The 24,697-nt window shown below is 49.4% G+C and overlaps 2 protein-coding genes and 1 non-coding gene across 3 annotated transcripts in view; 2 read left to right on the plus strand and 1 right to left on the minus strand.

Annotated features, from left to right (window-relative positions):
- Positions 1 to 24,697, plus strand: part of HIP1 (huntingtin interacting protein 1) — a 133,532-nt gene that overhangs the window by 79,008 nt on the left and 29,827 nt on the right. The window contains exons 2-7 of the mRNA XM_068968833.1: positions 4,188 to 4,251; positions 10,319 to 10,461; positions 10,701 to 10,757; positions 15,330 to 15,410; positions 21,301 to 21,377; positions 21,801 to 21,862. Coding sequence (XP_068824934.1) covers positions 4,188 to 4,251; positions 10,319 to 10,461; positions 10,701 to 10,757; positions 15,330 to 15,410; positions 21,301 to 21,377; positions 21,801 to 21,862 — 484 coding nt within the window. The remainder of the gene's footprint in view (positions 1 to 4,187; positions 4,252 to 10,318; positions 10,462 to 10,700; positions 10,758 to 15,329; positions 15,411 to 21,300; positions 21,378 to 21,800; positions 21,863 to 24,697) is intronic.
- On the minus strand, positions 7,248 to 7,353 carry LOC138077268 (U6 spliceosomal RNA). The gene has a single exon (XR_011144728.1). It is a non-coding gene; the product is annotated as a U6 spliceosomal RNA (small nuclear RNA).
- LOC138076432 (cytochrome b-c1 complex subunit Rieske, mitochondrial) lies at positions 18,406 to 19,509 on the plus strand. The gene has a single exon (XM_068968586.1). The coding sequence runs from the start codon at positions 18,440 to 18,442 to the stop codon at positions 19,262 to 19,264; it is 825 nt and encodes a 274-aa protein (XP_068824687.1). The 5' UTR covers positions 18,406 to 18,439; the 3' UTR covers positions 19,265 to 19,509.

Here is a 24,697-nt window from a genome sequence, read left to right on the forward strand (position 1 = left end):
CTTTGTTAGTTTCCCTGAGCAGCATCACAGTTTCACAGGACAGAACATTTTCATTTTTCTCACACACACAGTCTAAAGTTACAGACTCGTGAGATATTCTTTTATGTGGCTTAAGGGAATTTAAAGGTTGTTTTTGTTCTGTTTCTTTGTTTTGTAAGCGAGGCTCATACTGACCACAAATTTGGGCAACTGGTCTTTGATCCGTCAGTATAAACAGATATTTGTGGACTAAATCTAAACCCCACCCATCACAGCCCTCTCTCGAGACCCTGACTCGGTTTCTAGCATTTCCGGCCAACAAGGATTTCTCTTTTTCCATCACAGCCCTTGCAGCTGGCTGTCTCTCCCGACCTCCTAGGACCTGACCACGTCCAGTTCACACCATCCTGGATTTGAGTCTCTTGACTGTCATCTTACATTTATTAGGTCCCTTATAATTCCTTATGAATGCAGGCAACCTTTAACGGCTCAGCAAATGTGGTCACTTTGCCCAGAGGTCTGTCTGCAGCCAGGATCCCATCATTGTGTCAGAGCCAGGAGAGAAACATAGTTGAAAGCGTGTGACTCGCCTGAGGAAGTCTGAAGAAAAGGGAATGGCCTGGGACAGGCCTGGAAGCAGAAGCCGAGAAATAGGTTCAAGGAAGGACTTGTGACGAGAAAGCTGGAAGCACTGGGCCTCCAGAGCACACGAGTGCTGCCTCAGTGGGAGATTTGGGGCAATAAACTTTTCAAGCCCTAATGTTGCCAAAGATGCTGATAAACACCTGAGATTTACTTATTTTCTTAATACTTTATTTATTTATTTGGCTGTGAAGTGAACTGAAATTCGCTCAGTCATGTCCGACTCTTTGCGACCCCATGGACTATACAGTCCATGGAGTTCTCCAGGCCAGAATACTGGAGTGGGTAGCCTTTCTCTTCTCCAGGGGATCTTCCCAACCCAGGATAGAACCCAGGTCTCCCACATTGCAGGCGGATTCTTTACCAGCAGAGCCACAAGGGAAGCCCTTATATGGGTCTTAATTGCAGCATGCAGGATCTTTTTTTTTTTTTAAGAGTCAAAGAGAGGAGGCTTGTTTTATATTTTATTTATTTATTTATTTTTGGCTGTGCTGGGTCTCCGCCGCTGCACAGGCTTTTCTGTAGCTGTGGCAAGCAGGGGCTACTCTCTAGTTGCCGTGCACAGGCTTCTCGAATCACGTGGGATCTTTAGTTTCAGAATGCAAACTCCTAGTTGCGGCATGTGGAATCTAGTTCCCTGACCAGGGATCGAACCTGGGCCCCATGCATTGGGAGCTTGGAGTCTTAGCCACTGGGCCACTAAGGAAGTCCTGGGAGTAAACGTCTTACTCCTTTCTTGCAGCGTGTCTTACGTGAGATTCCTTCTGAACTGGTCTAGCCATTGCACTGAGATCCAACAACTGTGCTCAGTGGCGCCCCCTGCCTGTGCTGTAGAGAAGAGGGAAGGAAGTGTCCGCCCTCTCCTTGTCTTCAGGGAGGACTAAGCCTGATGGGGAAAGGATCCTGTGTAAGTCTCTTGGGGCTGCCACAACCAATTACCATGTATCGGGTGGCTTAAAACAATAGACATGTGTTGTCGCAGTCCTGGAGGCAAGCAGGTCAAAATCAAGGTGCCAGTGCGGCCATGTTCCCTTTGGACATTCCATCCTGGCCTCTTCCTAGCTTCTGTTGGTTGCCGGCCGTCCTTCGCATTCCTCGGCTTGTAGGCACATCCCTCTGGTGTCTGCCTTCATCTTCACATGGCTCTCTTCTCCCTGAGTGTCTGTGTCCCTGGGTTTTCACGTGGTTTTTTTTATAAGCACACGAGTCATACTGGACTTGGGACCCACCCTAACTCAGTAAGACCTCATCTTAACTATCTCTGCAAAGACCCTATTTCAAATGACATCATGTTCACGGGTGCTGCGGGATTTGAACTCCAACGTATCTTTTCTGTGGAGACACAATTCCACCCGTAACAGAGCTTATGCTGTTAAAGAATTTGAGTCTGGCTTACAGACCTATGTTTGTGAAACAAACTTATGGTTACCAAAAGGGTAGTGGTGGGGGAGGTAAATTAGGAGTTTGGAATTAACATGTACACACTACTATATATAAAAATAGGTAAACAAGGATTTCCCTGGCGGTTCAGTGGTTAAGACTTGGCACTTCCAATGCGGTGGGTGCCAGTTCGATCCCTGGTCAGGGAACTAAGATCCCACGTGCCACGGCGCAACTAAGCCCATGCTGCAGTGAAGACCCGGTGCAGCCAAAAGTAAAAATAAAAATAAAGAAATTATTCTTAAAATTTTAGGTGTGATCATATTAATAATATAATGGTTAATATTCAGAGTCTTTTTTTTTCTTTTTCCCTTAGAGATTTTTACTGAAATATTTGCTGGTAAAATAGCATAACACCTGGTATTTACTGCAGATAATCCAGGGAGCAGGGGAATCAGTAACCAATGGTAAAAAGCCAAGGTCAGCACACCAGGCATGTGCTCAGTTGCTCGGTGGTGCCCAACTCTGCGACCCCATGGACTGTAGCCCAGCAGGCTCCTCTGTCCGTCGGACTTTTCCAGACAGGAACACTAGAGTGGGTTGCCATTTCCTTCTCCAGGGGATCTTCCCGACCCCATCAAACCCGCCTCTCCTGCATGGGCAGGTGGATTCTTAACCATTGAGCCGCCAGAGAGGCCGCAGGACACGAGGCGCAGGCCAAATCCAGACCACCTCCTGCTTTTGTAAATAAAGTTCTTTTGAAATGCAGCCACAGTCGTTCATTTCTGTATCTCTGAGGCTGCTTTTTCACTCCAGTGGCAGAGTTAACAGTTGTGATGGAGACCATGTGACCTGCAGAGGCTAAAATATTTACTAACTGCCTCATCACAGAAAATGTTTGTGACCCCCCCCTCATCCCTAAGAAAGCGTGTTTGGCTACAAGTTCATAATCGCTGGTGCTGGGGACCGATTATATGAGGGCTTATTAGACAGACCATTACATTTGTGTGTGCTTGGACTTTCCCATATTGAAAAGTTAAAAAAAAAAAAGAAAAACGTGGAGCCAGTAATCTCACTCCTTATACTCTATTCCTTGGGAATGAAAGCATCAATCAATAAGGATATATGTATAAGAATGTTTACTAAAAGAGTTTAGTAGAAATAGATTGCCTCCCAGTATCGGTTGCTATAAATCACATCCACCCACACTGTGGAATATTATGTTATCTTTTTAAAGAATGAGCCAGAGTTTTACCAGTTCACTTGGAAAACATTTCATGGGATATTTTCAAGTGATATTTTCAAGCAAGATGTAAAAAAGTCTGTACATGACAGTCCCAGTTTTATGGGACAGTGACAAAGTTAACCCTTCAGAACGTTGGAGTGTTTGTGTGTGCGTGCGCGTGCGGGGGTACGTGTAGGGTACATAACAGGTTGTTAACATGAGTTGGAATAGAATGACATTTGTGGAAGGGAGCAAAACAGAAAAAGGCTGTTACTTCAAAAACCAGGCTACCTGATACCATCCTGTGTGTGTATGTAGAAATTACATTCATATGTGTAACATGCTTTGTTAACTTCAAGAGAGAATAATGATTCTGAAAACAACCGGAAGGAGTGAATATTTGTCATGCCTTATAAGTAAAAGGGAGTTTGGTTGGAAGTTGGAAAGTGCCCGAGAGCAGGGAGACATGAGAGGAGAGTGGCCAGCCAGGGGAGGCTCCATGGAAGGTTCTAGCTGGGCGGGGGCCGCGTCCGGATGGTCTTTGAGCCACAGCCCCTCCCTGATCTCAGCGCCTCTTCCTCCTGCTCCCGGAGAAATAATGTTTCCCCGGGGGATGAAAGACATCCCTTTGTGCAGGCTTTAATTGCCATGTTGTTGTGCCAAGTGAATGAGTGGCAGGCGGGCGCAGCAGCTGGGCACAGCCAATGCCAGGCAGCAAAGCCCGCTGCCTTAGGACAGCCCGGGCCAGCTGGCCTGGGAGCGCTGCCCGCCTCTGCCCCCTACGGTGGGGGGTGGGGGCCGAGCCTGCATGGGGACAGGGGGACAAGGGGGTCTGTGGGGAGAGAGGAGTCATTGGAGGGAGGGGAAGGGGCGGGGCGTCTGGGAGGGTCTCAGCCACTGTCAGAAGCTTATTCATCTCATCCTTCTTTCCCCTTCCCCACCCCCACCTCTTGTTTTTCAGACTGTCAGTATCAACAAGGCCATTAATACACAGGTAGTGGCCGTCAAGGAAAAACATGCCAGAAATATCCTTTTGGAGGTTGCTCTGAAGACCGACCCTGAGGAGCATCAACTTGTGGGGACGGAGGTCAGGGCGAGGCATCCTTGCTCAGCTGCAGGAACGGGCATCCCTCCGCTGGCCAGGCCCCTGCAGGGTCTGAACAGTGTGGGTTGGCAGCAGCTGGCTTCAGAGCCCACAGCCTGTCGGGGTGGAAGGGACCGCAGCAGCCATCCAGCCCAGTCCCGCTCCTCTCCTGTGACTTAGCTTTGCAGGACTGCCAAGACCTTTGAAGTTACTCTCCTTTGAGATGTTTCCTCTGGGCACCGGAGGTCTTTTCCCTTGTATCATCAAAGGACTCTGGCCCTGCACTTTGCCACCCTGACCATCCCCTTGGGGACCTGATCAAATGCCTTTCTCTGAGCATGAAAGCAAAACAGCGATCTGGGCAGCAGCGGTTGGCCTTAAGCCGACACAACGGCTCTACCATGGAAATATGAGCCTCTTGAGTGAGCTGGTTCAGCCCAAACCAGAGGGAAGAAGATGGGAAGGTCAGGGAGAACTTGGGCAGTGGTCCGCAACCTTTTTGGCACAGGGACTGGTTTCATGGAAGACAGTTTTTCCACAGAGGGGGCAGGGGGTGGTGTCAGGATGATTCAAGCACATTGCATTTACGATGCCTTTTATTTCTGTTACTGCATCAGCTCCACCTCTGATCATCAGGCAGTAGGTCCCTGAGGTTGGGGACCCCAGGGTTAGGAAGCTGATGATTTGAGGGTTTTCACCAAGTCCCCCCGCCACCAACGCAGAGTTGGCAGAAGCCTCAGCTTCCCCAGTGGCTCAGTGGGTAAAGAGTCTGCGTGAAATGCAGGAGCCGCGGGTTCAATCCTTGGGTTCGGAAGATCCCTTGGAGGAGGAAATGGCAACCCACTCCAGTATTCTTGCTTGAAAAATCCCATGGACAGAGATGCCTGGCGGGTTACAGTCCAAAAGGTCACAAAGAGCTGGACACGACTGAGCATGCACGATAGGCCGACTGGGCAGCCACCGTCCCAGGTCTGTGGCTTTGCAGAGAAGTGCAGGCAGCACGCTGGCTAGCGGATCCCTCAGGAACTGCTCTTGAAGTCAAGTCCAGGTGTTGGAGGGCTATTCCCCAAAGGCCAGAGGAGCGTCTGCCAGTGGGGAAGCCTTCGTGTTTGCTGGGACGGAGCACAGGGCAGGGAGGCTGGGTTTCTATTGGGCTGGGAATCTGCTTCTTGCCAGGGTTCAGCAAGGCGGCTGCCCCACAGCTAGTCGGGTTGGCGTAGCCTGTCTTGAAGCCATCCCACCCCAGCCCCTCTGTGCAGGAGACCCGCCAGTTTAGAAGGCCAAGGAAGCCCAGTACTGACAGGGCGATGCCCAGGAGAGGTCAGGCCCTCAGGAAATGTCGCTGACAGCGTGTACAGCTCTTCAGTGGTGGGAAAGCAACTGTCTTTAGTGGAAGAAGCTTTGGTTGGAATTAGGGCTTTGCTGCGAGATGGGGCTGTTGAACCCCTACCAGGGACCCCAGAAACCTGGCCCAGCGGTGAGCCTCGCCAGACCTTGCCCTTTTACTCCCTAGTCGCTTTACTGAGTCAAGAAAACCAAACCAAGAAAAGCCTTCATTATTAGTGTCTTCCCAGATGGCTCAGCGGGTAAAGAATCTGCCTGCAATGCAGAAGACACAGTAGACGAGGGTTTGATCCCTGGGTTGGGAAGATCCCCTAGAGAAGGAAATAGCAACCCACTCCACTATTCTTGCCTGAGACATCCCATGGATAGAGGAGCCTGGTGGGCTACAGTCCATGAGTTTGCAAAGAGTTGGACACAAGTGAGTGACTAATGCATGAATCAGATTAGTGTCCCAATTGGTTGTCTCGGAGAGTTACCCAGTCCTGACCCTTCCCTGTGAAGAATACCAATCGGTCAGTCTGGTGCGAGATACGAAGTAAGAGAGAGACAGCTGTCCCGGGCCAGTGTGCCCCTCTGAATGGGGTGTGAGCACAGAGAGGGCCAGGGCACGCCTTGCCGGGGAGGCACCCTGGGGCGATGGAAGGGACCTGGAGGCATCTCCCGGAATCCCATCGCTGGAGCTCTCTGACTTGCTCTGGGACATTGAATGGGCCCAGTGAGGCCTCTGCAACCCTTAACTCCCTTGTCTGTCAAATGAGAGTGTTGGCCAAAGAAGCTTCCAGAAGCTAACATTTCAGCTCTTTCTGGGAGTCTCTCTGCCTCCCAGTTGCTAAGGGGTGAATAAACGTTGAAAAGATTCCCTCCACACAGTTAGAGTTTTAAAGCCTAAAGATCTCACAGAACATTTATTCTTTATAGGTACTTCTTTTTTTTTAATTGGAGTATAGCTGCTTTATATAGTTGTTTTTTTTCTGCTGTACAGCAAAGTGAATCAGCTGTTCAGTTCAGTTGCTCAGTCCTGTCTGACTCTGTGACCCCATGGACCGCAGCACGCTAGGCTTCACTGTCCATCATCTTCTGCCGGAGCTTACTCAAACTCGTGTCCGTCGAGTCGGTGATGCCATCTGATCATCTCATCCTCTGCCGTCCCCTTCTCCACCCGCCTTCAATCTTTCCCGGCATCAAGATCTTTTCCAGTGAGTCAGTTTTTTGCATCAGGTGGCCAAAGTGTTTGCATCAGGTGGCCAAAGAATCAACCGTATGTTTACGCACAGCTTTAGCTTTTTTTGCGTTTCCTGCCCACTGAGGTCACCACAGAACTTTGAGTGGAGTTACCCGTGCTGTGCAGTGGGTTCTCATTAGTCATCCGACACATAGTCGTGTGTATACGTCAGCCCCCATCTCCCGATTCATTCCACTCCCTCATGCCCCCTGTCCTGTGTTCACACGTCTGTTCTCTAGATTTGTGTCTTATTTCCGCTTGGCAAATAAGCACCTATCACTTTTCTAGATTCCACATACAAGCGGTTTTATACAGTATTTGGTTTTTTGTATGACTTATTTCACTCTGTATGCCAGTCTCTCGGTCCACCCAAACATATGGAAGCTAAACGAATTGGCCTGTCATCCTCGTGCGGGGGCCTTGCTAGTCTTCTCTGTATCTTTGCAATTTTCCTATGAGTGCTGCCACAGTGCGCACTCTTTATCAGTACATCTGTAGAGCATCATCTCCCCACATTACCAGCTAAATAAGCGTTGGGAAGCCTGGCTTCATTTAGAAGCCGTTTATCCCGGGTGCCTGACAGGTGAACAGCTTGGCATCCCTGACTGTGGTGTCCACTCCTGGAGAGCTGGGGAGCGGGTCTTATTTTTCTTTATATTCCTGAGTGCCTGACACGAACTGGATGCATTAAGATGCTTTTAAAATTAAAGACAGAGGAGTCTGCTTGCCTCTTTCCACACCGGCGTGCACAGCCAGCTCCATGCCTGCCCTGGCTCCTGTTTTGACAGATTGCTCTTGGGTAAAGGGCTTCCCTGGTGGCTCAGATGGTAAAGAATCCGCCTTCAATGCAGGAGACCTGGGTTCGATCCATGGGTTGGGAAGATCACCTGGAGGAGGGAATGGCTACCCACTCCAGTATTCTTACCTAGAGAATCCCACGGACAGAACCTGATGAGCTACAGTCCATGGGGTCGCAGAGTCAGACATGACTGAGTGACTAACTAAGCACAGCAAAGGGGCCACAGTCTGCCTTGAGAAGTCATCTCAAGAGAGGGTAGGGGACTGTCTGTCTCTCCTCTTGGCTTCCTTCTAGTCCACGGGGGCTGTGCTTGAGGTGAAACTGTAAGTTATTTCAGAAATCAGTCTATAAGAATGAAGGCTGGGGACTTACCTGGTGATCTAGTGGCTAACGCTCCGTGCTCTCAATGCAGGAGGCCCAGGTTCAAGCCCTGGTCAGGGAACTAGATCGCACAAGCCACAACTGAGACCCAACACAACCAAATAAGCAAATTAAAAAAGAAGAATTTTTTAATATCATTTAATTGTTTATTTTTGGCCGTGCTGGGTCTTGGCAGCTGCTTGGGCTTTTCTCCGATCGTGGCAGGCGGGGGCCGCTCTTCATTGAAGAGCACATGCTTCTCATTGCGGGGGCTGCTTCTTGGGGAGCACGGGCTCTAGGCATGTGGGCTCAGGTGGAGCTCCCTGGCTCTAAGGCTCAGGCTCAATAGTTGTGGCGGACGGGCTTAGCTGCTTTGAGGCATGTGGGATCTTCCTGGATCAGGGATTGAACCTGTGTCTCATGCATTGACTGGCGGGTTCTTTACCACTGAGCTGCTGCTGCTGCTAAGTCGCTTCAGTCGTGTCTGACTCTGTGACCCCACAGACGGCAGCCCACCAGGCTCCCCCTTCCCTGGGATTCTCCAGGCAAGAACACTGGAGTGGGTTGCCATTTCCTTCTCCCATGCATGAAAGTGAAAAGTGAAAGTGAAGTCGCTCAGTCGTGTCTGACTCTTCGCGACCCCATGGACTGCAGCCTATCAGGCTCTTCTGTCCATGGGATTTTCCAGGGAAGAGGACTGGAGTGGGGTGCCATTGGCTTCTCCAACTGAGCCACTAGGGAAGCCAAAAAAACATTTTTTTAAAGGGTGATTTCAGCTTCCAGACCCAGAATTGTGTGTTTAAGGTGACTCTTCTCAAAATACAAATATCAGTCCCAGGAGGGAATTTTACCACACCTTCCAGCTCAGAAGCAAAGTAGCATGTGTTTTGGGTAAGTCCCATAGTTTCTAACCTGAGGCAAGTCTTTCCTAAATGGTGCAGTGCCTCTTACTAGAGCCTGAATGTGCTGTGCTGTGCTAAGTCGCCTCAGTCGTGTCGGAGTCTGTGCGATCCCATGGACTCTAGCCCACCAGGCTCCTCTGTCCGCGGAATGCTCCAGGCAAGAATATTGGAGTGGGTTGCCATGCCCTGCTCCAGGGGATCTTCCTGCATCTCTTAACGTCTCTTGCATTGACATTGCATTACTAGCTTCCACCTGGGAAGCTCAAGACAGGATTTGTACTTGGGGGTTGATGATGCCCAGATACTGGGTGTGTGAGGCCTGTACAAGCTTCCATCACAAAAGAAACGTGGAAATCCTCTACTTTCCTCCAAAAGGGTTCCCTAATTACAGAGGCCTGGAGGTCTGTTAAAATCACTCAAGGCCAGAAGGACATTTATTAAACTCAAACCGTGGCAGGTGGTCCATGGGTGGCAGGTAGGTTTGAAATTGGATCTGGGGGCAGAATTCCACACACAGGGAATTTAAGGTGTTAGAAGATGACGGCACCCCTGAGCGAGGCCAGGAAGATTTTTAGAAGATGCGGAGTGAAAGAGTCTTTTTTTTTTTTTTTTTTTTGCTGTGCCACAAGGCATATTGTATCTTAGGTCCTTGACCAGGGATCAAACCAGTGCCCCCTGCAGTGATGCACATAGTCTTAACCCCTGGAGTGCCAAGGAAGTCCCAAGAGTCATTTTAAATTTAGAGAAAATATTAATACATTTTAAATAAAGCCTGGCGCTTTCAGGGTAAGAGCAGAGTGGCTCTTAGGAGAGGAATCAGGTGCTACTTGGAAGAGGAACCAAGGTGTCAGCAGCCAGGGCCCTTGAAGAACTGAAGCACGCCCTTGCTTTTGAGTAGTGGATACGAGGGAATTTTGAGAAGCCATATTGTGTTGGTAAGATATTAATTGCAGTTATGTCCCCCTCACAGGCCCCATCACAAACTCAGCAAATCTAAAGGGCAGAGTCTCCCTTCCCACAGCAAAGCCCTAATTCCAATCAAAGCACCTTCCCACGAAAGGTCAGCCAGGACCACTGCTGGCCCAGAACTTACTTTGCAAATTTGAAAAAGTCACTCCTCCCAAGAGACTGCCATCTCTGGGGAAATCATCTAATAAAATGAATTTTATTAGAATAAGGTGCCTTTTTGCCATCCGTCAAAAAATTGCCAAGATACCTACCCAGATCCATAGTGCCTTTGTTACAAGTGGCGCCCCCTGCTGGATAGTGCACCATGAATAAGGCACCACCCCCGTGGCTGCCTGCTGCTGGCCCCATCCAGGGTTGGTGCCCACCCAGGTAGGCCCCATCCGTGCCTTTGTTTTCCATGACCCTCCCTCACCGTGCATACTGGGCACCCACCACGAGAAGGGAGCGCAGACCTTTTGGTCTGTTGTCAACCGGCTGCCCCTGTCCAGCAACGCAGTGCTCTGCTGGAAGTTCTGCCACGTGTTCCACAAACTCCTCCGGGATGGACACCCAAACGTGAGTGCCTGGGGCTGCAGTGGACGGGCGGGGAGCCTGGGACCCACGTGGGGAAAGTGCAGGTGCCTGAGTCACAGGGGCCACTGTCCACTCCGGCACGGGATGGCAGCTGCCCCCATCTCCTGGCCTTCTGGGTACCAGTTTCAGAGATGGGCGCATCTCTCGCATCCCCTTCTCTGCCCCACCCCAGACCCTCCTTTCACCAGCCTCTTTCTCCTCTCCTCGTCTTCCCTCTCCAGGTTCTCAAGGACTCTCTGAGATACAAAAGCGAACTGAGCGACATGAGCCGGATGTGGGTGAGTCTGAACCCGCTCCTTGGGGCCGCCTGCACTGCCTCGTCCTTCCCCAGAGGCCACAGATCAAGGAGTGTGGGATGGAACAAAGTCATCTCTTTCACCTTGTTTCGGACTTCCCTCACAAGCCTCAGGGAGGGGTTCGGGGATGCCCCCACATGGAACCAGGATATTCATAGTCTTACCTGGAGTCCCTGGAAACTGTTGGCAAGTTCCAGGGCCAGGGAGTTTCTCCTGCCATTGGAAGCTCATGTCCCAGTGGTCTCCGGGCACTGGGATTCCTTGGCAGTAACAGTCATAGTTCCTATTTCTTTCCTTCCCCTGGTCCCATGGGGGTCATAGCACCTTGAGAACTGGCATTCCCAATCTAAATGCCAGTGGTTTTCCTTTCCTGGTTAGGGATTCTCGGTGCCTTAGGAAGAGGGAGAAGGTAGATGGCAAGATCTGAATGCGTTGAAAAGAGTGTTTTGGTATACATACCAGAATCCCTCTAGATTCAAGGAGTATGTGTAAGAACGGGAGGTAACCTGCTCTTTGTAGAATCTCCCCAGTGGGCGCTGATGTGTCTTTTTGTCCCACTGGATAAGAACTGCTATGTTAGCCCTTTCCTTAAAATTCTTACCTGTATCTGTCTGCACTCACAAAATGTTAGCAATTATGTAGTCCAATCTACCCATTATAGATGAGAAATACAGACGCAGAGAGAGGAAGCAGCTTTTCCTAAGTCATTAAGACTAGTGAACCTGAACAGAGCAGAAGTTTATCCCCAAATCTCCCAACTGTATGCTAGAGAGTTTTGTTACATTTCTGTAACATGAAAAGCTAAGGGCTTTTTCTTTTTTGTAGAATTTATCTGGTATGTCTTTTTTCATCCTTTTACTTATAACTTTTTATATTTTAAATATTTTTTACATGTATATGTATCGCATTGTGGCTAGAGAATCAATATCTTATTGAGATTTCAAAGTTTTTTGAGCCTTGCTGTATGAGCTAGTTTATGGTCAGTTTTTCTTTAACTGAAAAATTGGTTTATAATATTAGTTTCAGATGTACTGCATTGTGACTGACTGACTGACTTTTCTGTAATCTTTTGTCTTGGAAATATATTTGTCAATAGCATTTAGTTGAATTCTTTAAAAATTCAAGAGGCAGTCTTTGTCTTTTACCTGGACCTTTACTCCGTTTACGTTTATTATAATGGATAATATCTTTAGACTTGTATCTCCCATCTTATTTTATGCTTTGTCCTGTCTGGTTTGTTTCTATTTCTCTCGTTGTTTACCTTCTTTCGGATTAATTGGGTATTTTCTTTCTCATTCACTTTCCCCCTCATTACTAGTGGGAAGATACAAAAATAAAAGCAGAGGTTTTTTTTTTTTAAATCTGTTGATAATGTTATCTAAAAATGAAAAGGATATGCTTATGTGATCCTTGTCTAAAATTCATGTCTTTGTTTCCCGTATAGCACAAAGACCTTAGAATATGTTAACACCCTTCGTTCCCTCGTATGCTGTTGTCATAGATTTTAATTTTGGTTGTTTTTAGACCCTATGTTTTATTTTAATTGTTGTATCTGGTGCTCTTCATTTCCCGTTACATCTCAGAGCATGCGTTTGGGATCTTGAGAGTCTGCTGGTGGGAAACAACCACTTTTGCCTGATGGAGAATGTCTTTCACCCTCATTCACGGGAGATATTTTCCCTGACTTTAGAATTCTGGGATGATAGTTCTTTTCTTTTAGCACATGGAAGATATCAGTCAAGATACCCTTCCACTGGCTTATGGCTTCCTTCATTCCTATGAAGTCTGCTGTTAGGCTCATCATTATTCTTTGAAGCTAATCTGTATTTTTTTTTTTTCCTGTTTTTAAGTTCTTATTATGTATCTAGGTGTGAATTTAGTTCAGATTCTCTGGACTTCTTAAATCTGTAGATTATTATCTTTTATTAGTTTTGAAAAGTCCTCATTGTCTTTTCAAATATTGCCTTTGCCTCATTCTGTCTTTTCCTCTGAGACTCTGGTTAGCAGTTTTTTCAACTTTCTCACTCTATTCCCCACGCCTTTAAACCACTATTTCACTTTTTTTTTTTTTCTCCCTGTTCTCTCTGTACTGCATTCTGGATAATTTCAGTAGATCTAGTGTTCATTTCACTTATTCCCCCTTCCACAAGGTCTAATCTGTTGCTAAACCTCTCCATAAGGTTTTCGATTTTAGTATAGTTCTCATTTCTTGGAATTTAGGTTTTGTTTTCAGATCTGCTTGGCATTCTTTATAATTTATTGTGCCCTGCATATATTTTAAAAGTCTCTAATTTATTTGGGCTTATTAAATATATGACTTCATATATCACTTTTTATACTTCCAGTATCTAAAGTCCTTAGAGATCTGTTTCCGCCATCTGTTGTTTAGGTGGATTTTGCTCATGCTCTGTGGTTTCTTTTTGTGCTTAGTTATTTTTCTACTGTGAATTGCTCATTTTCCTGGACATTTTTTTTTTGGTGGGAATTCTTTGAATTCTAACAAAGGCAGGTTCCTCCAGAGAGAATTGGCATTTGCGTCCATTGAGATCACTCTAAATTAAATTCTCAGCTTCAAAGTTTTATGAATTCTGAGCAGATCCCCCTGATAACTGGCTCACGGTTCAGTTCTTGGAAGTAGTTTTTCCCTCCCTCTGATCACAACAGTGGTTTAAGGCAGTGGATTTTCTTTGCAGTCCTCGGGGGGACTCCTTCAGCACAGAAGTACATGTGTGTTATTTCCAATTTACCTTTAATTCCCCTGCACCAGGAAGGCAATCGGCTCTTCCACTAGACTCTTTAACTTGGGCAGGTGAGAGCCCTGCCTCCGGCCCTGGCCCTGGAGACTCAGAAAACCAAAACTCAGGTTCACTTGGTATGAGAAAGTATCTCCCCACCCCCCACCCCTGCCCCTGCCCCCATTTTGACCCCATCAAGCCATTTGCTTTCTGAATATCTGAATTACTCAGTTCCTGGCCTGAAGATTCCTTACTCTCTTGCTAGTTCACTAATACCTTCAAAGTGTTTTTAATGTCTCACTCAGTATTGTTAGTCGTTTTCACTGGGAAGGTCAACCCAGGTACCTAGCCCGCCTGCCTTATCCAAAATATAATTCTTCTATGTTGTCTGTCTCTTCCATTTGACTAAGACTTTCTGAACTTAGAAGCCTCTTTTACTTTTTTTTCGAAGCAGCTTTGAGACTCCATGGACTACAGAAAGCAGTTTTAGTTTCACTGAAAAACTGAATGGGAAGTACAGAGATTTTTCCATGTACCCAGCATCCAAACATGCGTATAGTCTCCTCTGTTATCAGCATCCTCCACCACAGTGAAGTATTTGTTGCTGACACATCCATCATAATCACCAAAGTCTGTAGTTTACAGTACAGTTTACTCGTGGTGGTTGTACATTCCTCGTTGTGATTGTTTAGTCGCTAAGTCTTGTCCAACTCTGTGACCCCTTGGACTGTAGCCCCCCAGGCTCCTCTGTTAATGGAATCAGTTCAGTTCAGTGGCTCAGTCGTATCTGACTCTTTTCGACCCCATGGACTGCAGCACGCCAAGCTTCCCTGTCCGTCACTAACTCCCGGAGCTTACTCAAACTCATGTCCATCAAGTTGGTGAGGCCATCCAACCATCTCATCCTCTGTCACCCACTTCTCCTCCTAACCTCAATCCTTCCCAGCATCAGGGTCTTTTCCAGTGAGTTAGTTCTTCGTATTAGGTGGCCAAAGTATTAGAGCTTCAGCTTCAGCATCAGTGCTTCCAACGAATATTCAGGACTGATTTCCTTTCGGATGGACTGGTTGGATCTCCTTGCAGTCCAAGGGATTCTCAAGAGTCTTCTCCAACACCACAGTTCAAAAGCATCAATTCTTCAGCTCTCAGTCTCTCTTATGGTCCATGGAATAGCTCTATAATTTTACCTTTTCCAGATTCCATATAGTTGAAATCATATAGTATGTAGTCTGAATTTTCAGACTTAGGTCCATTTTTTTAGTTGAATTGTTTGGCTTTTTATTGTTGAGTTTTAAGGGTATATTTGTACATTTTAGATAGGTGTCTTTTATGAGATACGTCCTTTGCAAATATTTTCTCCCAGTCCATGGCTTATCTTCTCATTCTCTTGACAATGTCTTTTGTAGAGCAGAAGTTTTTAATTTTAATGAAGCCCAATGTATCAATTATTTCTTTCATGGTTTGTGTCTTTGGTGTTATGTCTAAAGAGCCTTTGCCACACTCAAGGTCATCCAGGTTTTCTCCTCTGTGACCTTCTAGGAGTTTTAGTTTTGTATTTTACACTTCAGTCTCTGATCCATTCATCTTTCACTTTTCGACCCTTGTGCATTTTCCCATGATGGTCTCTGGTGGTCAGGCTGAAGATGACTTGCTTGCAGTGTCCTTTTTTATATTTTCCAAATTTTCAACAGGGGATATATGTTATTTTCATACTCAGGGGAAAACAAAATATATTCTTTTAAAAAGACGTCCCAGCTGTCGGTCTTTCAACCTGAAGTTCTCAGTGCTGACAGCCTGCTTTCTTTCCTCTTCGTCAAAGGGCCACCTGAGTGAAGGGTATGGGCAGCTTTGCAGCATCTACCTCAAACTGCTGAGAACGAAGATGGAGTACCACACCAAAGTGAGTCTTTTCAGCAATTCTTCCGGCCCTGCCAGCCGCCCCTCACAGACCACCCCGCCCCCCGCCCGGGGCTGTCCCGTCTCCTCACACCTGGCTGGGCTTTTTTGGTTTGTTTTTCGGCCGTGCTGGGTCTTGGTTGCAGCAGCAGCTTCTCTCTTTGAGGCACAAGGACTTCTCTTGTGGAGCACAGGCCCTAGAGCACGTGGGCTCAGTGTTTGCAGCACGTGGGTGTCGTTGCCACAAGACATTTGGGATATTAGTTCCCCGACCAGGGATCGAACCTGTGTCCTCTGCATTGGAAGGCAGATTCTCAACCAGTGGACCACCAGAGAAATCCCCCCGGGCACGCTAATTGTCAGGTTTTCCAGGTAATAGGACAGCCTGGCTTCTCAGGGAATGTTCACACCGTATCCCAGCTGTGCGAGAGGAAACATTTTATAGAGTGACCGCAGCCAGTGGGATGTGGCCTGGGATTTTGGCCCGGGTTCTCTGCACCTTTTGTTCCGAATCTTGCAAAGAGAGAAACTTGATCCACCAAGTGCGTTCATTCGCTAAGTCACGTCCAACTCTTCGTGACTCTCTGGACTAGCCCACCAGGCTCCTCGGTCCAGGGATTCTCCGGGCAAGAATACTGGAGTGGGTTGTTATTTCCTACTCCAGGGGATCTTCCCAACCCAGGGATCAAACCCGCGTCTCTTGTGTCCCCTGCACTGGCAGGTGGATTCTTTACCACTAGCGCCACCTGGGAAGCCTGATCCACCAGGTGGCCTTGTGAAAATATTTCAGAAGCACTGACTTGACTGGTAATAGGAGTAACTCCTTCCATTCATACAATAAGTGTCCACACAGGACTTTCTGCTCAAGATATGACTTTAGTTAGTATTTCTTACATACCTAATGCATATAAAAGTATGTGCCAAGTGGCAGATAAGGATAAGGAGAAAGGGTCTGCTCTTTAGGAGTTCACAGATCCACTGGGGAGAGAAGCTTACACACTTGCAATAGCTGTATAATAGTGCCAGGTGTGTGCCTGCAGAAAAGTGCCAGGGATGTTTTGAAAAGATGGGAGGGGTGGGGCTTGATGTAATCCTTGAAGGGTGGGCATGATGGCAATAGGAAGTAAGGAAGAACGGCCCGCCAGGTGGGAGGGGAAGCGGCCCGAATTAGGGAGCTGGCAGTGGAAACAGAGAAAGGAGGAAACCTAAGAAGAAATACCATAACTTAGTCTGTTTATCTCCAGTATCTTTTATATACTCAAGGGGTATCTTTGATTCATGAAAACCATCCTAGTCGATTCAACCTTTTCTGAATATCATTTAATCTTCACAACAGCCCTATAAACATGTACGATCATATCCTAGGAAAGTGAAACCCAGACGGTGGCTGGGCGCCTTAAGGACCTTAGTCAGAAAGCTCCTCGGTGGTGAGGTGGGATTCTAACCTGGGCCAGGTTGATTAGAAGCTCATGCTGTCCTCAGTAACCACCTTTACTCCCCTGGTGTATCGCTGAGGGTCGACTCTGGACTAGGGCGAGGTGAGGTTCTGGAGAGAAAAAGAGAGATAGACTTTGCTGCTGCCTTTGGGAGTCGCAGTCTGGTTGGGAGAGAGTAAGGAGGGCCCACAGAAGTGAGTCGTGGGGTGTCTTGCCCAGGTTCGGGCAACCAGGTGGGCTTCTAGGAGGTGGTGACACTTGAGCTCAGCCTTAGGGCATTACAATTACCTGTGCTGGATACACCAGCACCTTAAGCTTAAGTCATTAAGCTCACCCCAGAGCTTAATGACTTAAAACAACAGCAGTCTTTTGTTATCTCTGACATTCTGTTGGTCTGGGGTTCCACAAAGGCTTGGCCAGCAGTTCTGGCTGGAGGTTTCCAATGCAGTTGCAGTCAGATGCCAGCTAGAGCTGAAACGGTGGGGGGCTGGCCTGGCATCTCTTCACGAAGTCTCAGCACTAGTCAGGGCTTCCTTGCAGCCTGGTGAGTTGGCCACGAGAATAGGTAGAGTTCATTTAGATGACCCAGCCTCTGAAGTCAGAGTGTCCCTCCCACCATCCTGTGCTGGTGGAGGCCATCACAGAGGTTCCTAGAGTCACAGGGAGGGGACTGTCATCACTCCAGGTGGAATATCAGGGTCACATCATAAAGAGAGGGTATTGAATGGGATATGTCACTTCAACCACGGTTTGCCCTCTGGTCCCACCGTTTCCATCTCTCTCTGCCTGCTGTGGAGTACTTTTTCCCCCTTCTCCAGACCCCAGGCTGCCACTTAGCAGGTAGAGAGGAAGGGGCAATGAGGAAGGGCAGGATGGGTGTTCCTGGCAGTGGAACAGTTGAAGACATAAGGGCAGGAGGCCCAGGACACTCTGGCGTCCACGTGGCATTATCAGGAGACCCACGTTAGTACGAGAAGCAGGCAGGGTGGAGAGCGACAGGTGCCTGGGCTGGTGTGTGAGGTCTTCCATTCAGTGTGGAGGATGACTTGGGCTGGGCTGTCGGTGTGAAAGATGGGGAGAGCCAGGTTTAGACAGTTATCTCTGGGACAGTCCAGGGTCAGGGACTTCCTGAAGATTGGCAGGAAAGGGAGGAGAGGCGGGGACAACAACTGGAGGAAGATGTGGGGCCGTGGGAAAGACCTGGAGCACGGGATGCGGGCAGGAGCTTATGGAGGCAGGTAGAGCCATGGGCGCTCAGCCCTGTGGGTTCCGGGAGGGCCAAGAGCAGGGGTACGTGTCTCCCTTGTCCCGTGTGTGGCCCAGCATCTGGCCCGTAACAGGAGCTCAAGCAGGATTTGTTGGGATGAGCGAGAGAAGGAACCAGAAACTAGATTGGTTCAGTAGCACGCAGGGAGGGGCTGATCCTGAGTCAGGAAGGTGTCGACTCCTCTTTGAAGCTGGAGGAAGGGCATGGCAGGTGGGTACCTTTGAAGCAGGGAAGGGAGTGGGAAGCAGGATGCCGAGTTTTGATATAAGAAAGTGAGGCGGCCGGAAGGTCGTCCCTGTGACCGGCTTGGCTTTCGGAGCTCCTGTCGCCATGTTGTCTGTCGCCGCTCGCTCGGGCCCATTCGCGCCCGTCCTATCGGCCACGTCCCGCGGGGTGGCGGGCGCGCTGCGGCCCCTGGTACAGGCCGCGGTGCCTGCCACCTCGGAGTCTCCTGTGCTGGACTTGAAGCGGTCCGTCCTGTGCCGGGAGTCGCTCAGAGGCCAAGCCGCGGGCCGGCCTTTGGTCGCTTCCGTGGGCCTCAATGTCCCTGCTTCTGTTCGTTATTCCCATACAGACATCAAAGTGCCTGACTTCTCTGACTATCGTCGCCCTGAAGTGTTAGATAGTACAAAGTCTTCAAAAGAGAGCAGTGAGGCGCGGAAAGGTTTTTCCTATTTGATAACTGCAACAACTACTGTGGGTGTTGCATATGCTGCCAAGAATGTCGTCTCTCAGTTTGTTTCCAGCATGAGTGCTTCTGCCGATGTGTTGGCCATGTCGAAAATTGAAATCAAGTTATCCGATATTCCAGAGGGGAAAAACATGGCTTTCAAATGGAGAGGCAAACCCCTGTTCGTGCGCCATCGAACCAAGAAGGAAATTGACCAGGAAGCTGCAGTTGAAGTGTCCCAGTTGAGGGACCCACAGCATGACTTAGAACGAGTAAAGAAGCCTGAATGGGTTATCTTGATAGGTGTTTGCACTCATCTTGGTTGTGTACCCATTGCAAATGCAGGAGATTTTGGTGGTTATTACTGCCCTTGCCATGGGTCACACTATGATGCGTCTGGCAGGATCAGGAAGGGGCCTGCACCTCTCAACCTTGAAGTTCCCTCATATGAGTTCACCAGCGATGATATGGTGATTGTTGGTTAGAGACCTGGACTCAAGTTAAAGGCTTCTTTCAGTCTTCATGTCACCTCAGAAGAGTTTCTTGAGAACAAGCCTTCTGTGCTTTGAATTAGTTGATTTGCAATATTTAAGAATTGCTAATAATGTGTTTGCAAATATGTAAATTGAATTTAATGTTGAATACTTTCAAGCATTCACCTAAAAAAGCCACCATTAAACATTGTTATGCTCAAAGGGTGCAGTGTCTTTGATAGTTAATTCTAATTAAAAATTGTAGACCAGTGCATAAAATATTTGTGAAATCTGAAAAAAAAAAAAAAAAAAAGAAAGTGAGCGCCTGACGTGGTAAGGTGCCGAGGGTGATGGCGTGGGATCTGGGTACCAGGTGCAGAGTCGGGCAGTCATTGATGGGAAGGGGAACCGATGGGCCAGTAGCAAGGACTGTTAGTTGCTCAGTCGTGTCTGACTCTTTGCCACCCCATGGACTGTAGCCCACCAGGCTCCTCTGTCCTTGGAATTCTTCAGGCAAGAATACTGGAGTGGGTTGCCATTTCCTCCTCCAGGCAATCTTTCTGATGCAGGGATTGAACCCAGGTCTCCTGCATTACAGGCTGATTTTTTTTTACCATCTGAGCCATCAAGGAAGCCTCAACAAGGGCTGTTAAGGGGCAGTGGAGCTAGAGAGCAGGCTTCCCCGCTGGCTCAGTGGTAAGGAATCCCCCTGCAGTGCAGGAGCTCAGGAGACATGGGTATGACCCCTGGGTCAGGAAGATCCCCTGGAGGAGGTGCATGGCACCCCACTCCAGTACTCTTGCCTGGAGAATCCCATGGACAGAGGAGCCTGGCGGGCTATAGTCCATAGGGTCGCAAAGACTCATACACGACTGAAGTGACTTAGCAGGCACTCACGCAGAGCTATAGAGCGCAGTTTCATAGTGATGAATTGTGAGTCATTCTCCAGGGAGAAGGGCAGCTGGTCTGAGACACAGAGCATGGGACAATGATCCAGACTCACTGGGGTTCTCGGCACTGTGGTGTGAGGACAGGCAGGAACGAAGATGAGCGCGAGGTGCCGTAGGTGCCATAATGTCCAGACCCAGTGAGGAAGTAAACAGCCAGAAGGGGGCGATAAAGGAACCGGCTTGGGGACTTCCCTTTGGTCCAGTGGTTAATACTCCGTGCTTCCAATGCAGGGAACGTGGGTTCGATCCCTGGTCAGGCAACCACATGCTGCATGGTGTAGCCAAAAAATAAAATCAATTAAAAAAGAAAAAAGCAACCAGCCTGAGTCTCTGAGGCAGAGGAACCGGGGTGGTGGGCCTCAGGACAGGAGGGTGTTACAGCCAGAGACGGAGGTGCCCAAGTGGAGGATTTCTGTCTTCAGAGGCTGAAGAACTCAGCCTGGAATTTAGAGCCCCCTTGGTGGACTGGCCACCATCTCTCTGTGCTCCCTCCGCTCCGGACAGACCACACTGAGAAAGACAGGAGACTACAGATACTCAACAACTGATAATCCCAGATAACCTTCCCTGACTGCGGGGGTGCTTCCTGTAATTTTCTCCAACCTTCAAGTTTGTTTTACTAATTCCATTTTGCTGAAGTTAATATGAGAATCGGTTTGCCTGGCCCTGAACTCACAATAGAAGCTTCCGGAAGTGGTCAGAGGACAGCGGGAAGCCTGGATAGGGTTCGGAATGTACTGGGGATAAGCAGAGGCTACACTGCCTGCCTGGTGTGGGTGTCTGGTTGAGGACCACCGGCAGTCACGCGCTGGGTGTCCTTGCCCCAGGGAGACGAAGTCCGTGGTACAGGCTGTGGGGGTGGGGCCCTCCCTGGGGTCCCAGGGATGGGATGGAACCTTCGTGTATGTGTGTCTGTGTGTGTGTGTCTGTGTGTGTGTGTCTGTGTGTATGTGTACTCCCCACGGAGCATGCAGGCACCCACACCAACAGAATCCATCCTGTTGCTGCCGGAGCTCAATGGGACTTGGTGTGCGTGATGTCGGCTGTAGAGAGAGCTCTCGGGGTGTCCTGTTCTGACTTCCTCTGCCTCCTTCCCAGAACCCCAGGTTCCCAGGCAACCTTCACATGAGTGACCGGCAGCTAGAGGAGGCTGGAGAGAGTGACGTCAATAACTTGTAAGTGGCCGTCCTCATGCCCTGGCCCGAGGGGGACGGGAGCTTGTGTAGGTCTTCTCACTTCCAGTTAGGGTCACAGAGGGCCTGAGGGCAGGGCCGGTGGCCAAGGTGGGGACAGAGCCGCTAAGTGACTTGACCCTGGGGCCGCTTACTGCTGGTGCCTCGCCCAGAACCCTTCCAGGGTGTTTCCCGCTCCAGGCCTCCCTTCTCTGTGCCCCTCTGCCCTCCCAACACAGCGTGGAACCTACCCTCTTTCTCTACCGCTGTCACTGTTGAATTCGCCCTGCTTGATCTTCCAATGGGCTTAATATCCACTTAGGTGGGGGCTGAGACTCAGAGCTGGTGTGTGTGTTTGTGCGTGCACACCTGTACACGCATGCTTTTGGGCTATAGAGTATAAGCTCTCTTTCCTCTTGGGTCCAGTTTCCAGCTGACAGTGGAAATGTTCGACTACCTGGAGTGTGAACTTAACCTCTTCCAAACTGGTGAGTCCCTCCCTCCCATCTGGCCCAGGCTTTCCTGGCCAGCACCTGACCCCCAGACTGGTTCCCTCCTGGGAACAGCCAGCCCAGCCCCCCTCTCTGTACAAGTTGTACAGCACGGGCCAGGAAGATGGAGCTGCCCCACCGTGTCTGTGCCCTCGGCCCTGGTACAGAGGTTGAAGCCCAAGGGCATTCTCAGAGTCACGTGACCAGAAGGGCTGCAGTTCCCCACTGCATTGGCCTCCCTGCTAAGCCCGGGCCTCCGAGAGTCCAAAGACACTTCCAGCCTCTCCGACAGTCCCTGGACTGTGGCCCCAGCACTGGCTGGTCCTTTGGCCCAGACCTGTCTGCCGCTCAGCTGGGCTGGCCCTCTTCCTTCCCCAGCATTCCATGATACTTGGCTCTGTTTCCATATGCCTTGATCCTTTGGGTTATTAGCAATATATGTTGAGCGCCTCTTCAAAAATCAGGAACTAGGCCTTGCTCACCTCTGTTCTAGCCCCGTGCCTGTCATTGCACGTGCTCAGCAGCCAAGTTCAAGAACACTTGCTTTCTAGATGAATAGCAGTGAAGAAACAGCAGGTGAACAGAGTTCATAAACTGATGTCAACACCCATCTGAATGCTCTGGAAGTGTCTGGGGTGAATTAGCTAGAGTTCTCCTGAGAGCTACCCGAGTCTTTGCACACACTCCTGCATGGTTGAATGCTCGTGGTTTTCCCCACCCTCCTCCATCCTCATTCACCTCCTGGTGGTGGTGGTTTAGTCACTAAGTCATGTGACCCCACGGACTGTCGCCCGTCAGGCTCTTTTCTCCATGGGGATTGTCCAGGCAAGAACACTGGAGTGGGTTGCCATTGCCTTCTCCAAGGGATCTTCCTAACTCAGAGGTCAAACCCACATCTCCTGCATTGGTAGGCAGCTTCTTTACCAGCCACCAGGGAAAAGCCCATTCACCTTTTATGAGCCCAGAAACGGAGAAAAATGGGATCAGAAGTCTATCCAGCTTCTAAGTCTTAGTCTGTGACCTTGTAAGATCTGGATCAGAACCTTCGGAAGAGGGTGCCCCAGGTTTTCAACTGTGGGAAACGTGGGCTAGGTACAGTGAATGTTGATTGGATGCACCTGCAATGATTCTCAAAGTGTGGTCCCTGGACCAGCAGCATCCTCATCACCTGAGAACGTAGCCCACCAGGCTCCTCTGTCCATGGGATTTCCCAGGCAAGAATACTAGAGCAGGTTGCCATTGCCTTCTCCAGAGGGATCTTCCCGACCCAAGAATCGAGCCCGATCTCCTGCATTGGCAGGCAGATTCTTTATGGCTGAGCCAGCCCAGAAGCCTTGCCCCCCGCCTTACCCTAGACCAATTAAAACAGAAGCAGGGATGAAGGAGCTGCAGGCAGTCATGAGTCGTCTCTGCGTTTCCCTGGGTGATTCTAATCAGTTTCCAAGCCAACCCGAAGAACCACTGCAAGTTGCTATGCCGCTTATAGGACATTCTCATTTAATCCTTATAACACCTGCTTATGAGACCCTTACGAGGAATGTGCCATTAGAACCATCTGCATCTCACGGAAGAGTACCTAGAGGCACCAAGAGATTGAGTAACTTTGCCCCCAGTCACACCACTCTAGATGTTACTGGATGCCAAGGGGCATTCCTGGAAAGCAGCTGACCGGCCAGGAGTAGCCTGAGATTCCCTGCCAGAGTGGAGCCTAGGGAAGCCAGGAGACTTGGGGATGGCCGCCTCGCAGTGACAGCTGCTTCTAATTTGTGTCAAGAAGAAAAGCTGCCTTTTAATTAGAACTGTTTGGGACTTTTTTTTTTTTCTTTCAGTTGCCAGACTTAAGCCTGTTAACAGGGATTAGTGTGGCCAGGGAAGGTCGAACACAGTGGCTCTGGGCTTTCCTCCGGGGCTGTCCCATGCACTGAGGGCCTGCAGGGGGATGTCTCTCAGTGTTGGCCACATGTGGAATCCCTGGAGGCGGCGGGCAGCCACTGTGGGGAGATCAGCCTGGCCAGTGGTGTGTGCTGACGGTCCACGGCCAGGCATCTGGTTGCTTGGTTTAGGAGCAGGGGGCAGGAGGTGAGCATGGAGGGGTCCATGGGAACATCTTGCCCTCTGGAGCCTGGGAGAATGGAGGGCAGGTCACCCACTCCCTACAAGGACCTCCATCAGCCTTGATCCTGATGGTTCACCCTGTTCCTGGCTCCTTGCCCAGTGTCCTCGAAGCCTCTCTGGTTATCCACCCGAGGTTCCTGCACGTCGCCCCGTCTGGTGTTCCAAGAACACTGGGAAAACCCACCAGGAAGCCCGGGCTGAATTATCGGCTCCTTCGTGTTCTGATCAACGTTTGATATTTTCCCCACATGCTTTCTACTGTCACCCCCAGATCGGGTGTTTCTTAGGGTCAAGGCACCATGAGACTGAGCTCATGCTGAGACGGAGGGCTGCATGGGGCTGTGTGCCTTCCGATCCTGAAAATCTGATTCACCGTAAAACTGAGAGCTTCTCTTGAATAAGAATTCACCTCCCACATTAGATCAGAAGTCTACCAGGTGCTGTGTTCTGCCTGCCAATGTGGGGCAGGGAGCGTGAAGCTCCTCAGACTGGAAGGAGGCATTTGGGGCACTCCCCAACAAATCCCTTCTTTCCTGGCCTCCCACTGGGCTGTACACAGCATAGAACCAGTTCATTTCACTGGTTTGTGACACAGGGAGCCTGATGGCTGCCAGGGACACAGGCTCCTCGTCTATTCTCTGGCCACGGGGGCTCTGGCTTTTAACTCAACATCTCTCAAGCAAAACCACTTCTTGGCTTTGTGACCTCCTTCAAGTT

The sequence above is a fragment of the Capricornis sumatraensis genome, chromosome 3 (assembly GCF_032405125.1).
Source record: "Capricornis sumatraensis isolate serow.1 chromosome 3, serow.2, whole genome shotgun sequence".
Taxonomy (NCBI): Eukaryota; Metazoa; Chordata; class Mammalia; order Artiodactyla; family Bovidae; genus Capricornis; species Capricornis sumatraensis.